The sequence below is a fragment of the Salvia hispanica genome, chromosome 5, assembly GCF_029641045.1.
Source record: "Salvia hispanica isolate PSC_SH4W2 chromosome 5, Shi_PSC_v1, whole genome shotgun sequence".
Lineage (NCBI taxonomy): Eukaryota > Viridiplantae > Streptophyta > Magnoliopsida > Lamiales > Lamiaceae > Salvia > Salvia hispanica.
The window spans coordinates 23,011,183-23,024,267 of record NC_142696.1 but is presented as its reverse complement, the minus strand read 5'-3'; the positions used below and the strand labels follow the sequence as shown (position 1 = coordinate 23,024,267).

General features: G+C 35.5%; 1 protein-coding gene and 1 pseudogene across 2 annotated transcripts; both read right to left on the bottom strand.

The window, feature by feature from the left end:
• Nucleotides 1–3,033: 3,033 nt before the first annotated feature.
• LOC125190744 (double-stranded RNA-binding protein 2 pseudogene) lies at nt 3,034–5,392 on the bottom strand (annotated as a pseudogene). Its single transcript, XR_016130773.1, has 3 exons — nt 5,012–5,392; nt 3,746–3,945; nt 3,034–3,671 (listed from the first exon to the last, which is right to left on the bottom strand). The product of XR_016130773.1 is annotated as a double-stranded RNA-binding protein 2 pseudogene (transcript).
• Nucleotides 5,393–6,372: 980 nt separating this feature from the next.
• Nucleotides 6,373–12,430, bottom strand: LOC125188794 (SAND family protein). The gene is made up of 14 exons (XM_048085848.2): nt 11,700–12,430; nt 11,400–11,479; nt 11,176–11,247; nt 11,046–11,085; nt 10,734–10,835; nt 10,511–10,632; nt 9,712–9,844; nt 9,310–9,401; nt 8,740–8,821; nt 8,514–8,578; nt 8,072–8,374; nt 7,873–7,964; nt 7,026–7,090; nt 6,373–6,749 (listed from the first exon to the last, which is right to left on the bottom strand). Exons 1-14 carry the CDS (start codon nt 12,294–12,296, stop codon nt 6,654–6,656), a joined length of 1,941 nt encoding a protein of 646 aa, XP_047941805.1. The 5' UTR covers nt 12,297–12,430; the 3' UTR covers nt 6,373–6,653.
• Between the last annotated feature and the right edge of the window lie 655 nt (nt 12,431–13,085).

The following is a 13,085-nucleotide window of genomic DNA, read 5'->3' as shown; positions in this document are numbered from 1 at the left end:
CCATTGCTTTTTATTTGTGTCATAGGGGAAGGAATAAATCTGCCAGTTACTTCTTAAATCCTAAGTGGGCCCTGCACTGTTGTGGGCCTATGTGTCTGTATGGACATGGGCCCACCAAAAATATTTGTTTGCGTGAATCAACAGAATCGTGACGTGGACATGCTTTGATGGGTTGGTGGTAGTGGAATTAGAGGCCCACCACCTCTACCCAAGAATTCACCACAAACATTTTCTCTCTCCTCCAAAAATTGCTATTGTAGACAAGGGCAATAAACCCACCTCATAATCCCCATATGCATGCCCTATTCTTTTCACCATAAAGTTTAAACCCACAAATGGTTAAAAAGATGCATGCCACTCCACTACCATTGTCTCTTCATGCTCAACCAAAATCCTCTCTCCCTCCACAACTTTTTGAACATATAATACATTTTTAATTCAAAATGGGAAAATGACAAATAGTATGTTTTTTGTCACATTTTAATTTAAGTCAGTTAAAAAAGTGAAACCCAATTCAATGGATCAAATTTACGAAGAGGCCCAACAAGCTCAACATTATACTTCAACATGCATATATCGTTTATCATAGTCATAACCAATAGCGGATCCAGACATTTCATATTGGGGGCACGATAATAATTATATTGACTTGGAAATGTAAAATTCAATTTATCTTTTTTCTTTTCTTATCTCAATTTTTCTATTAAGTCATTTCATTAAATAAAAAAAAATTAGTGTTATTACTTGAAAAAATTCACTATTAAATTGGGGGTGGTTTTTAGATATTTATACAACAAAGAATTTATTTTAATTTATAAAAAGTTCAAAATATTTAAACTAAAAATAAAATGCATCATATTTTCTATAGAATCTAAAAATATGAGCATAATATAAATTATAAACATATATTCAAATTCAACCATGCATGTTTTATTACATTTAATCAAACATTATTAGATAATAATATAAGCATAAATAGACAGAGTCAACTCGAGAGAAATTATGCTTTATAGAAATGAACTTGAGAGATATAGCCAAAAATCATTAGGGTTCGAACCCGGGGCACCACTGTGGAGATATGATGCTTTTACCACTAGGCAAATTCCACATTTTGGGGTACGAAGGTCCCCCCTTGTTTTTAATTGAATCCGCATCCGCCCGTGGTCATAACTGGCAATCTCAGATTTTTTAAGGTGGCCATTTCATACTTATATGAACAAAATAATACTGTATGCGTGTGAAATTTGTTCATGATGATATAGCCTAAATTCCAGTGTCAATCATTTATAAGCTGACAAAATTATCCTTAAAATTGAATGAAAGAAACATGCCGCAATAAAACTTTCATTGACTATGTGAGTATTTTCGTATTAATTATTGGACTATAATTTTCAAAGTTGGATGTGAACCTCAGTTGTAAAATTGAAATGAAGATAGTGACTTGCGGAGTTGATTTATTTGGAAATTTATGCGTGCACAAGTAAAATAAATGAAAACTAATCATGATATGCGTGTTCGATACATGGTACAGTACTTGAAAACAGTCAACTAGGGAATTTTATTTTGTCCTCCTATATTCGACGATATTAAATAATCCACCCCCCCCCCCCCTTTTTATATTTTAGATCGTTCATTTGTGATTGATTTTGTAGTGTAATTAAAAGTATTTTAAATATAATGAGATATATTTAATAATAGAATATTTAATTAAATACAATAATTCTTCCTTAAAATATAAATAGTGTAAATAGTTTAGGACGAGTTGAAATAAAAAATAGCGAGTAACATGAGATAAAGAGAGTATTGAAAGGTGTTATATTTAATTTTTTTTTATAATACTACCAAACAATACTTTATAGTAGTACGCAGTTTTTGTTCCTTTTCTAATTAGTAAATTTATAAAATTATTATGCATGCGAAATTATTTAAAATATCACAAACCAATAATGCACGTCCTATAATTGACCGGTTCTCCAATAAATCAAAATTTAAAAATGAGAGGATTTTTCGCTTTAGAGGTTGGGTTTAGGCCATAACAAAAAATAGGGCCTTCACAAACTTTTCCAAAAATCAGACGCATTGCCACTATAGCAAATTAGCAATTATAGTATCTAGGGGAGTGTTATATTGCTAACTTAATACCTAATTGCTAACTATAACTAAATAATAGCCATTAGATATTCAAATTAAGGGTCTAGATCATCAATCAAGAAATATCAATACGATCAACAAAAAAGGTCAATAAAGCCATAGGATTAATTCCATAAAATATCAATAGGGGTATTAATGTCAATTAACTACATGTTTAGTTATAACTAACTTTTAAAAGAAATCTCAAAACTTTAAATTCATATAACATATATCAAATTAAAGATAATTTTATAAGGATTCCAACGATATCATATATGCATATGTTCCGATGTCAATTTTTTCGTAAAGCAGAAATGTCAACATACTATATAAAATATGTTAATATAATACATGTAGAATGTCAATATAAGCAATGGGTTAACATTCTTAAAGCATCGTGTTGACATTCTCAAAGCATTGTGTTGATATTTCCGAAACACTATATTGACATTTTCATCTAAAACCCTAATCTGACATTTTTTTTATCTTTTTTTATTTTATTAATAAAAACGAAAATTACACGTGGCAAATTGTAGACCACACGTTTTCTAAAATCCTATGGCCTTAAATTAGTTGTAGTTAGCAATTAAATAATGAGTTAGCAATTGATCACTCCTTAAATTGTATTTAAAATCACTTGGATGTTTGAAACTGTGCAAATCAGATGGTACCCACACTTTGGATACATACACAGCAAAATACTACTCCATGATTATGAATATGAATTCAAATACAAGTGCCTTAGGTAATGTTTTACTCCATGATTTAATCAACATTTTACGTATATACTTCACAACTCACAGTTTGACTCTTATGAGGTAGCAGTGAGATTATTCAAATTCATATTTACACCATAATCCCCACCAAAATATAGCTAAAGAAAACATTCTTGATATTAATCATATACTAATATAATACTACATAGATATAGAGTAGTTTTTAAACTTCAACAAGCTAAAATGCCCACCATTAAAGCAATCAACAACAACAGTATATAGTAATATCTTGAATACAGATTAGCTAAGAAAATTACCACTTACAGTCTTACACCTTGATCAGAAGAGGAATCGGATATCTCGAGCTCCTTCAGACACCGGACGGCTGTGGACTCATCTACTTCGCATGCTCCAATTACCTCGACCTTCTTTGCATACAGGCGGAGGCTGGTGATGAGAATACTGGCACTGCAGTTCGTATCGTTACAGGTGGAGCAATGCCTTGGCAGGGCGACCTACACTGTTTGTAAGAAGCTGCATGAAACCTCTGAAAGACGCGTGGCGTTGTCCTAATCCCAGGTGATGGCTCAAGTTGTGGTAACGGTGGTCTAGCACGTGAATCGGCTTTCTGGCAGCGTTGTGGGCTTGAGGGCCGCGGGGTTGGAGCCATGAACTCCCTTTGGAATGGTATGGAGGCATTGTGTAGGTTTGGCATCAATAACTTCTCTTTCGAACGATACTTCTGCAACGCCCTTGCAATCCGTACCTGTTCCTGCTCATCGTTGCATTCGCTCTCAGACGGAGAGATCACTTCTTGCTGTGCTACTGATGAAGGAAAAACATACCAAGTGTTGCAACACAAAAGAATAGTTGAAGTGAGGAAGGAAATTAAGCAACACTGACATACAGCCAAGCTGCCAAAGCAGCATACTTCTCAGCTTGCTTCTTGTTCTTTGCAGGCTCTCCGGTGAATATGATTCCAGCCAGCTCCACAGTCCCGGTGCCCTGACCCGGACCTGAAAGTTGTGTACTGTGGCAATGGAGACCCCACTCTCTGTGCAATCTCCCACACGAGGTTCTCATATACTCCCGACTCATCCTGAACACGAATTTACACAACGATCACTCAAACTGCAACAATGGCAATGTCAGTAACACCTATGCTAAGATATTCACTTACAAAGTCATCCTTATTTTGTTTTGATCCAAATGACGAGTCATGCCAAGAACCATTATCCTCTGTATTTGACAACTTAATATGATAGCCATTTACTTGAAGGGTAGATTAGATTGACTATACATAAAATCAAGAAATGATCAAACAAGCTTATAATTAGTGAATCCTTTAAGTAAATGGTCGCTTAAACTATGTAAATCCTTTGTAAAGAAAGCCACATCCATGGCTGGAGCTAAGTATGTAAACAAAATGTTAACAGATTTTACTTGTTTATGTAATAATCTCAAACCAAAGACAATAGTTCTGAGGTAAAGAGAAAAGCTGATTTCTTCAGCTTCCAACTATAGGCTTAATTACAGTATCTATTAAATGTATATTGATGAAGATGGATGAAATATACTAGTACTAGTAAAGATCTTGGCCATGGAGATGGACAGGCACATGGATGTAGCAGGGCTCTCTACTCTCTAGTTAACCACATTAAATTGAGGGAGACAACACTATATATTGTACCCTTTGCTAATGCATTTATTTCTTCCATGTGCTATGAATCTATGATAGTTTTTTTTTTCTTTCAATTATTTGCAAAATTAATGTAAATAGTTATACGCCGATCTCTCAACCTTGATTTCATGTCTAACCACAAATAAATCAAAGGAAATACTTATGTGAATAGTCAAGAATGCGTTTCAATCTATACATATAATGATATGGTAAATTCAAGTGTACAATAAAATAGTCAACACTGCGAATCATTCACATAGAATTGAACTCCCCCACAAGCCACAAGTGCCTAATAAAAAGTTGAAAATGATGGTCCAATCCACATTTATTTCCGCATGCTAAAATTTTCAAACTCAACATGCTACACATACACATTGTGAATGAAATGTAAAAAAAATTGATATTGAATGACGAAACTGCCCTTAAATTAGTAGAAACATAACTTTATCATTCTATAATAAAACATATAAATATTTTAATATTATAATTTAAAATTAAAATAATGGGCCTGCTGTGCTATGAGCCACAGCCGGGATCCAAATCCGGCGGTTGGAGCACTGATCACAGAAACGGAAACACACACGCAGAGTGACGTCATGAAATAGCGGGTGAAATCATTATTCTGAACATGAGAGAGATTGCGAGGGCGGCGGAGGGTTGAGCAATAGTTTGGGCTGTCGAAAGTGTGGGCGTTGAAGTTGACGATGGCCTTGAAGCGAGGCGCGTGGTCCGGCCCCTCTCTGATACAGGTGTAGGAAGGCATGTTGAAGCAGCTCCTATGCGCAACCTCTAAGAATTGGATTTGATCGGAGGAATTAGAGATGGGCGGTTTCGGAGATGAATGCAGCAGAGGCAGAGACACAGATCATATTTTGCATCATGCTTACTTGCTTATAACTCTAGTCTCTACACATTTATCATTTCTTCTTCTACCTGTTTCTCTCTATATATACCAACCTCTATATTTGTGTTCATTTAAATTTTTTAGTATTAAATTTTCTAGCAAGATATTTATAAATGGTATTTAATGAGATAAGTTAGAAAGAATAACATATACTATCATTCTCTCTAATTTATACGCTATACAACCCTTCATACAACCTCATATTTCTCCGATTTAATTTTTTATTTTTTACTTATCCCCCAATTTGTAAAGTAAAATACCTGACAAAACGACTTCATTAGGATATTAAAAATTAAGTTAATTAAAATATAAACTTCAATATTGAAATATGTTGGGTTTTGTTCAATCTTCTTTTATGACACAAAAAATAATCTTCCATTAGTTTTGCACCAGCCGCTTCACATTCTCGGCGAACATACTGATAGAGATATGGTATCACGAAAAGATATTTTTTTCAAGCCGAACCATTGCTTGTATACTATGGATCACAATTTTCATAAAAATCAAACTTTGATTTGTTCATTTTCTCTGAAACTTCAAACAAATTAACTGTTTTTGATTGATAACAATAATGTGAAAGAGTATTGATTTTAAATTTTCACTACCAGACAATAATTCGAAAATTCTTCTTTTTAAGTTGTGCTATGTCGCTAGTGAGTTGAAATTCCAAAATTTGGCCCCAAAAAATCACTATTAATAGTGGGGTGAGCCATCAAGGCGCACCACAGATTAAATCTTTTCCAATTATAAGAAGTGGGGTGTGTCTTTTCAATTGATATTGAGCTTATAATAATGTTGACTAATATTTTTACATTGATGCACTTATAATATGATTTGTTATGACATGCATAAACGTGTAATAGAAATATTAGAAGTTGCTTGCTGCCATGTCAATGATATAATAACCCGTATACCCACCCACCCTATTTCAAACCCAGAAATTCTGTAGAATTCACAGCCTCAAATAAATTGAATACGATACAACAAAGTAGAAAATTTGGAATAACCCTACGCCATTGATTGGTACAAGTGCTCCTTAAATGGTCTGCAAATAAATTTCTACTACAATATTGTGCCTTTTTGGCTTAGCAAGCGGTATACAACCATGCACAAATATTTAAGGCCAAGAAAAAGAGGCAAAATTTGACATGGGAAGAGCAAGTATATTATAATAGAGCAATGGAACTAGAATACATGCCAGGGTACAGAATGTTTGCGAGAATCACCATGAAAACGGGCTTGCTCCCAATAAGAAGATTTCATTTTCCACATCTTTCACCCATTGACAAACCCGGTTGCATACTTTTATTGCAAGAGCCTGCAAAATGGTGTCACTTTATTCAGAAAAGAAGAGCACTAGAAAAATGATACTGAACCAGAGGAAAAATATTAAAATTGAAGCTTTGGGTTTAAATTGCTCTAATTGTCTTCGACAAACTACAGTGGAAGGTACAACAAGAAAAAAACGATACACAAGGAGCACAAAACAAAGTAGCTTAGAATGAGACTATGGCAGTTAACTGCAAAAATATGGTATACAATAAGTATTGTGTACAAGTTTGGCATGTAGAACAGCAAAATTAGCATATCGTACCTTGTCTGCGAGGGGATCAAAGGCTGCATAAAGTTCAAAATCTTGTGTGACCCAGCAAAGTAGCACTGTGGTAACAAAGGAATAGTTAGGAACTTCATAACCAGGAAAAACAGAGCAGTTTAACTGCAAGTGACCTTTATCAAACTTATAAACAACATAATTTGAACTTTTTCCATTTACAGTTTATTATTTGAGAAATCTACTTTAAATACCGATGAAAGGACATATCAGATGCTCCCGTAGAAACTATAGAATGGAGCAATCTCGACAATAATTTTGAGTTGTTTTTTTACTATCGAACACAATGCATTAGTAACCTCTTACGGATATATAACTTGTCTCTATGAATCCAACTCTAATACTAACCTACCACCTCCGTCCACAAAAAATAGTCACGTTTTCAGATTTTGCCCGTCCACCAAAAGTAGTCTTTATCTATTTATGGTAAGTTTCTCTCTCTAATGAGGTAGGTCCCATTTTCCACTATTAATAGTTCAACCACTTTTTTCTCTCTATCTTCTTATTTTACCAATTTTGTATTAAAACTCGAGTTGTCCCTACCAACATTTTTTTCGTAGAAGAAGGTAGTAAAAATAACCAATGGGCCGAATAAAATCAATTATACTTGGTGTAAAATTAAAACAACAAAAAACTGTGTCATAGAATAGAATCAACTACTACTAAAATTGCATGTTGCAGCTTATCGGATGATTTACAAGGAATCAGAATGCGTTCTCTTCACTAGTTCTTATTTAGGGCTGGGTGGCAAGATCAACAAACAATAAGTAGTCAAAAGCTCAAATCTAATGCATGCAGAGAACGACATAACAGAATGAGAAAGATGTACCATAATTTTCATCTCTTCTGAACTGGGTTTTGTGAGGTCCTATTGGTTTTTTGTGCATGGATGCGTAGAGTCTCTGATAGGCCCTATATAATCTGCATAGAGAGTGAAATTCTGTATCAGTATCATCCTGCAAAAGTCGATATTGGAGGAAAATAGCAAAGTGCAAAGTTGTAACTAATTTTGCTACTTTTTTTTTAACCTTTTTTGCTGTCTCAAGCTGTTGATTGGCGATGAAAACTCAGATGACACGTATTGGTCAAGATAAATACTTCTGTATACGAAATGCCATAGTCCAGCTGGACCACCAATCCCGATAGATCCGTCTGCAGTTCTCCCAGGGGAACCTGCCCCAGGCAGTGGTTGACCTAAATGAGAAGAAACAGCACCAGCACGAGAAGTGGGTTCAACAAGCAAATCCTTGATATGCATACCACCATCAACCAATGATCTTTGAACTTCACTCAGTACATTTGAGTTTGAGAGTACAATCTCAATCCGAATCCTATAAGCAGCAAATTTTGCATCTATTATACAAAGACCAAATCTTGCAGTAGCCATGCCGTCATGTCATGGACAATGATATTCATATAGCCACCGGAGAGGCATCTGTGACTGATTAGATATTAATATTGAAACTTTACCTGCAATCTTTTAAATGATAGAAGGCATCAGAACTTGTGGTGAGCAGCACCACGTATGTATCGGTCTGCAAATAGATTTGGTATTTAGTAACCAGTTTACTAATCCAATAGCCAATATGTAAACTAAATTAAAACTAAAAAAATCCAGGATTTTGACTCATTGCATCAGTTTACAATCTAACTTGTGTAGTTTTCAGACATTTTGTACAAATAAAGGATAACTTACATCAAAATAGTGCACGTAAGCATAAAGGAATGCCATGGGATTGTATCTTGGCAGGCAAATAGGTGAGAATGACTCAGATGTCCTGTATAAAATTTATAAGCATGTAATAAATATCCTCAATCAGTTCATTGTGATCAATGGAATTAATCACATTTTGGATCTGAAGAATGATATAGCAATGTGAAAGTATGAACACATTTAATAAGAAGAAACTTATCAAAAGCCAGGTGTGTATTTCAGAACTGAAACAGGTTTTTGGTGAAGATAATATCTGGTAGGAGATAAAGGACCTGCTAGAACTCTCTATAGAAGATTCACGTGAACATGACATCTGGTGTTCATATCTAATATAATCCAATTCTTTTATAAAATGTTGAGTTTATCACATGCCGATTGTCCCTTCTCCTCTTAACCATGCGGATACAATCTTCTTTACCATTAGAGCTCATGCATACTCAATAAACAATGTGTGGACATGCATGTAGTTGTGACATAGTTAACAAACCTAATCAAACCACGTTTTAACATCTAGATTCATGGAATAATGTCAGGAGTTTAAGAAGCAAATACCTGAAAGATTCAGAGGACATTATAAAATTGGAGAGTAACAGTATATCATCAGGATGAAGAGATGCTTTTTGGGCGCTAACAAGACTAATGACCTGCATTGCATTTCAATCTGTGATGGCAGTATTTCTGTAACTTAGTTACATCCAAAAGAAGAGTAGTGAATATTTTACTACCACTTCAGTGTAGGGGAAAACACCACTTATATTGTCCATTGATAATTAATAGGTTTAATTAATGGAATTACTCTTTAACACCAACGAGTAAAGTTTGAGTCTTGAAGAACAAAGGCTATCAGGAGTTATCGAAAATCTGTTAGGTAATATGGCAGTCAAGTTCAGGGAACTCATATCAACACCATCATGTACAAATATCCCAACTCTGAGCCAAAGATATAACAGTTACCTTATGTTTGCACATCAAGAGTGCAAACAGGACTCCTGAGCCAGCCACATCCTGTAAGATGGAAGCCGCAGCTTGACGAGTAGCATAAGCAAGGGGAAGACATGAGTAGGCATGAAGAAAAGTGGCAGGATTCCTACCGTCAGAAGAGCAAGCACATTTTGGTCAACTTTTATGCACGAGACAGTGTTCAAGTAATTGATAATACAAGTCTCAGTACATGATAGCTGGATCATAATCTTTAATCACTGGGGTTCAAAAAATAAACATGCGTATTATTTATCACTTTGTCCAAATGTACACCCCACAGTTGAAAGAAATGACTTGGGTTCTACTAACAAATAAACAAGTAAACAAACAAACTTCGATAAACAATAACTATAACAGCTTGTTAGTGATTTTAAATTTCAGCAAAGATGCTTCCAATGGTTCTCCAGAAATGCATACTTCATAAGTCTATAGCTACAGTGAGCATTAGTGAGTTCTGTATGCAAAAAAAAAATCAAATCCTATCATTAGGATAAAAAGTATGATTGGTAATTCTTTTCCAAATTGTCAAAAAAGGGGTAATTGGCATGGACAACGCAGGTTAGAAGTTTTGAAATTCATGAAAAAGTTTAAATATCAGTTGTCCTAGTTAAATACCTACATATATTGTTTCTTGCTAACACTTCACTTTCAGAAGGGGACGTAAATAACAAGGTGCACATTGATATTACGAAATCAGAAATGCCGAGATATGCCAATGAGGCTTTATGAGACTCTAAATTACACTGACAGAGTGTATAGTTTAAAGAAGTACCAACTCAAAGAATGGATAAGAGACGAGAAGACAGCATCAGTTCCCCCAAGCAGTGATGTCATATCAAATTTTGGGTTCTTCTCAAAACAACGATTCACAGACTTTGTCAGGATAAGTATCATCTGCATGCACAAATTAATATATGAGAAAGGAACTGATTAACATTCTCAATCTATTTTGCTCAGGAAACATCAAAAGTTTCTGTGTACATGGAGCAAGATACCTGACCGTACAGTAACTCTAGCTGACCCTTCAATGATTCATAAGGTTCTTCTGTGCAACTTATGCAGACCAAGTAAATAGGTCCTTTCACAAGAAAAACAACCTGATTTTTAAAAACCCTACATCAGTTGATAAGGCCATCATGGCAGAGGAGATTCAATCTATATCACCAGCTTATTCTTCTAGTTCAGCCAAGCTATCAAAAAATGCAGCTCAAAAATGTTCTTGGATGACACAATATCCCAACAGTACTGATGTAAATTAGAGGAGTATTAATAAATGCAATTGTAAGATCTATAAGTTGAAAATTAACCTGGTGTTTACCAGCTCTAACCAAATTGACCCGATCTCCTCTGTAAAGCATTCAACAAATAAAGATATCAAATCAACAAGCTGCTAAACATAACAGAAACAAGAACAAATAACCGTCACAAGTCGCACACCCATTTTCCACAAAGGAGATAATGGCTTGCAAAGTTGCAGAGAAACCAGCTAGCTTATATTCATCCCCGTATCTACAAGTCAAAAACACAACCATAAAGAAAAATGTTATCCACATATGACTGCATATGAGAACAATAAGAAAGGAAAAAAAAAATGGTTTCGGACCATTCAGTATCGATACAAACATATGGTTGTGTTTACAGGTATACAAATAGACACAAACCTGGAATATATGGGTTTCCCAGAGTGACTCAATATAATGAAGTGTTTCTTCCTTTTCCTCCAAGAAACCGAAGCATCATCCTGGGGTTCATTAATTATTCAATCATGATGAGTGCTTGCAGTTCATTAATTAACCATACATAGCAATTAGCAAGAGCATTCATCATTAAACGTCTCCTAACAGACTATCTAATACATTAGCAACTGGAGCGTGTACATTATTCTAAATGATAAGTGCTTGCGCAAATTTAAAACTACAAATCCCATAATCCATAATAATATGCAGAAAACTGCAGCTAACCTCATCGGCATGCCGTTTCCCAGATACACTCTGATTATTGGATCCCGAAACCCCATCATTTTCAACCACTCTAATGTCACTATCATCTTCGTCATCATCAACTATTTCATCGCCGCCGCTGGTGCTGCCCATCTCACCGGCATAGCCGCTGCTACCTGGACTCAGCGGCCGCTCAACCTCATCTACCTCCGGAGCATCTAGCCACATGAAGGAGACGTTCTCTACATTAACTCCCGATGAGTCTGCCTTGGAATCACTTTCGAAATGCCGACCCTCCACGGAATCAGCATCTCCTCCAGCTCCAATTTCTTCACTCAACGATCCATTAATCGACCTTGGCTGCTCCCGCGACTCCACATCCTCTTCCTCTTCACCCTCAATCGTGGCCGTCGGGGAACGCGACGACATTGAGATTGAAGCCAATTGATTCTCAAGGGCATCAAGCGATTGGTCAATCAAGTGAGGATTCTTATTAGGCTCCGCCTCCCCTTCCGACTCTGGCTCCGGTTCGAGTTGGGGTTCCGAATTGGGATCAGAATTAGGGTTCCCCTGATCAGATGAGTAATTCGACGACAGGGAATTCGAATCCGAGGGCATTATGTATGACAAAGTAAAATTACAATATGATTGATGATGGTTCAGAAAAGCGAAAACCCTACTCCGAAGAGGAAAAATATGAAGCTCAGTGGTGGTGGTCGCATCATAGGTGGCGGTGAAGGAGAGACAAAACATAACACGACGACGTTGGTTTGACCAGTAGGTGGTGGGCTTGGAATACGCTCCTTCATGGGCTATTAGTTTCGGGCTTTTGAATTTTGGTAACATTTATTAATAAAATCATGGATCAGGGCTGATAACAGCATTTGGGCGGCCCTAGATAAATTAAAATTTTTTCTACATACACTAATCTTAACATTCGGGCTTCAAAGTAAAAACTAACCATGGAAATTAACGTCTGTATTTTTCAATCTCAACGAACTTGTAAAGCATATATTTTGCTAAGGTGTATTATAGAGAGAAGGTAGGGATTTCAATAAGAGCTTTTCGTCAATTGTCATGTTAAAGTCTATTTGTATTCTCATGTCCATAACATTCTATATGGATTAAAAAGTTTGGAAGATGAACATTAAGATATTTTTCCTAAATTGAAGTCTTTCTCAAAGATGGAAACCAAGAGAGGCATAACAAGATTGGTAAGACATGTTGAAGATGAAAGTAGAGATATATTTCTTATGTAAATGTTTGTTGTTATTGAACTACTCATCACCCTAGTATTTGTAGGGATTTTGAGACTTTTTAACTACAGACTTGGAACTCTACTTTGCTAGGAACTAGATAATATTGAATGTAATCTAGGAACTTCTACTCTAATAAGTAATGGGCGGC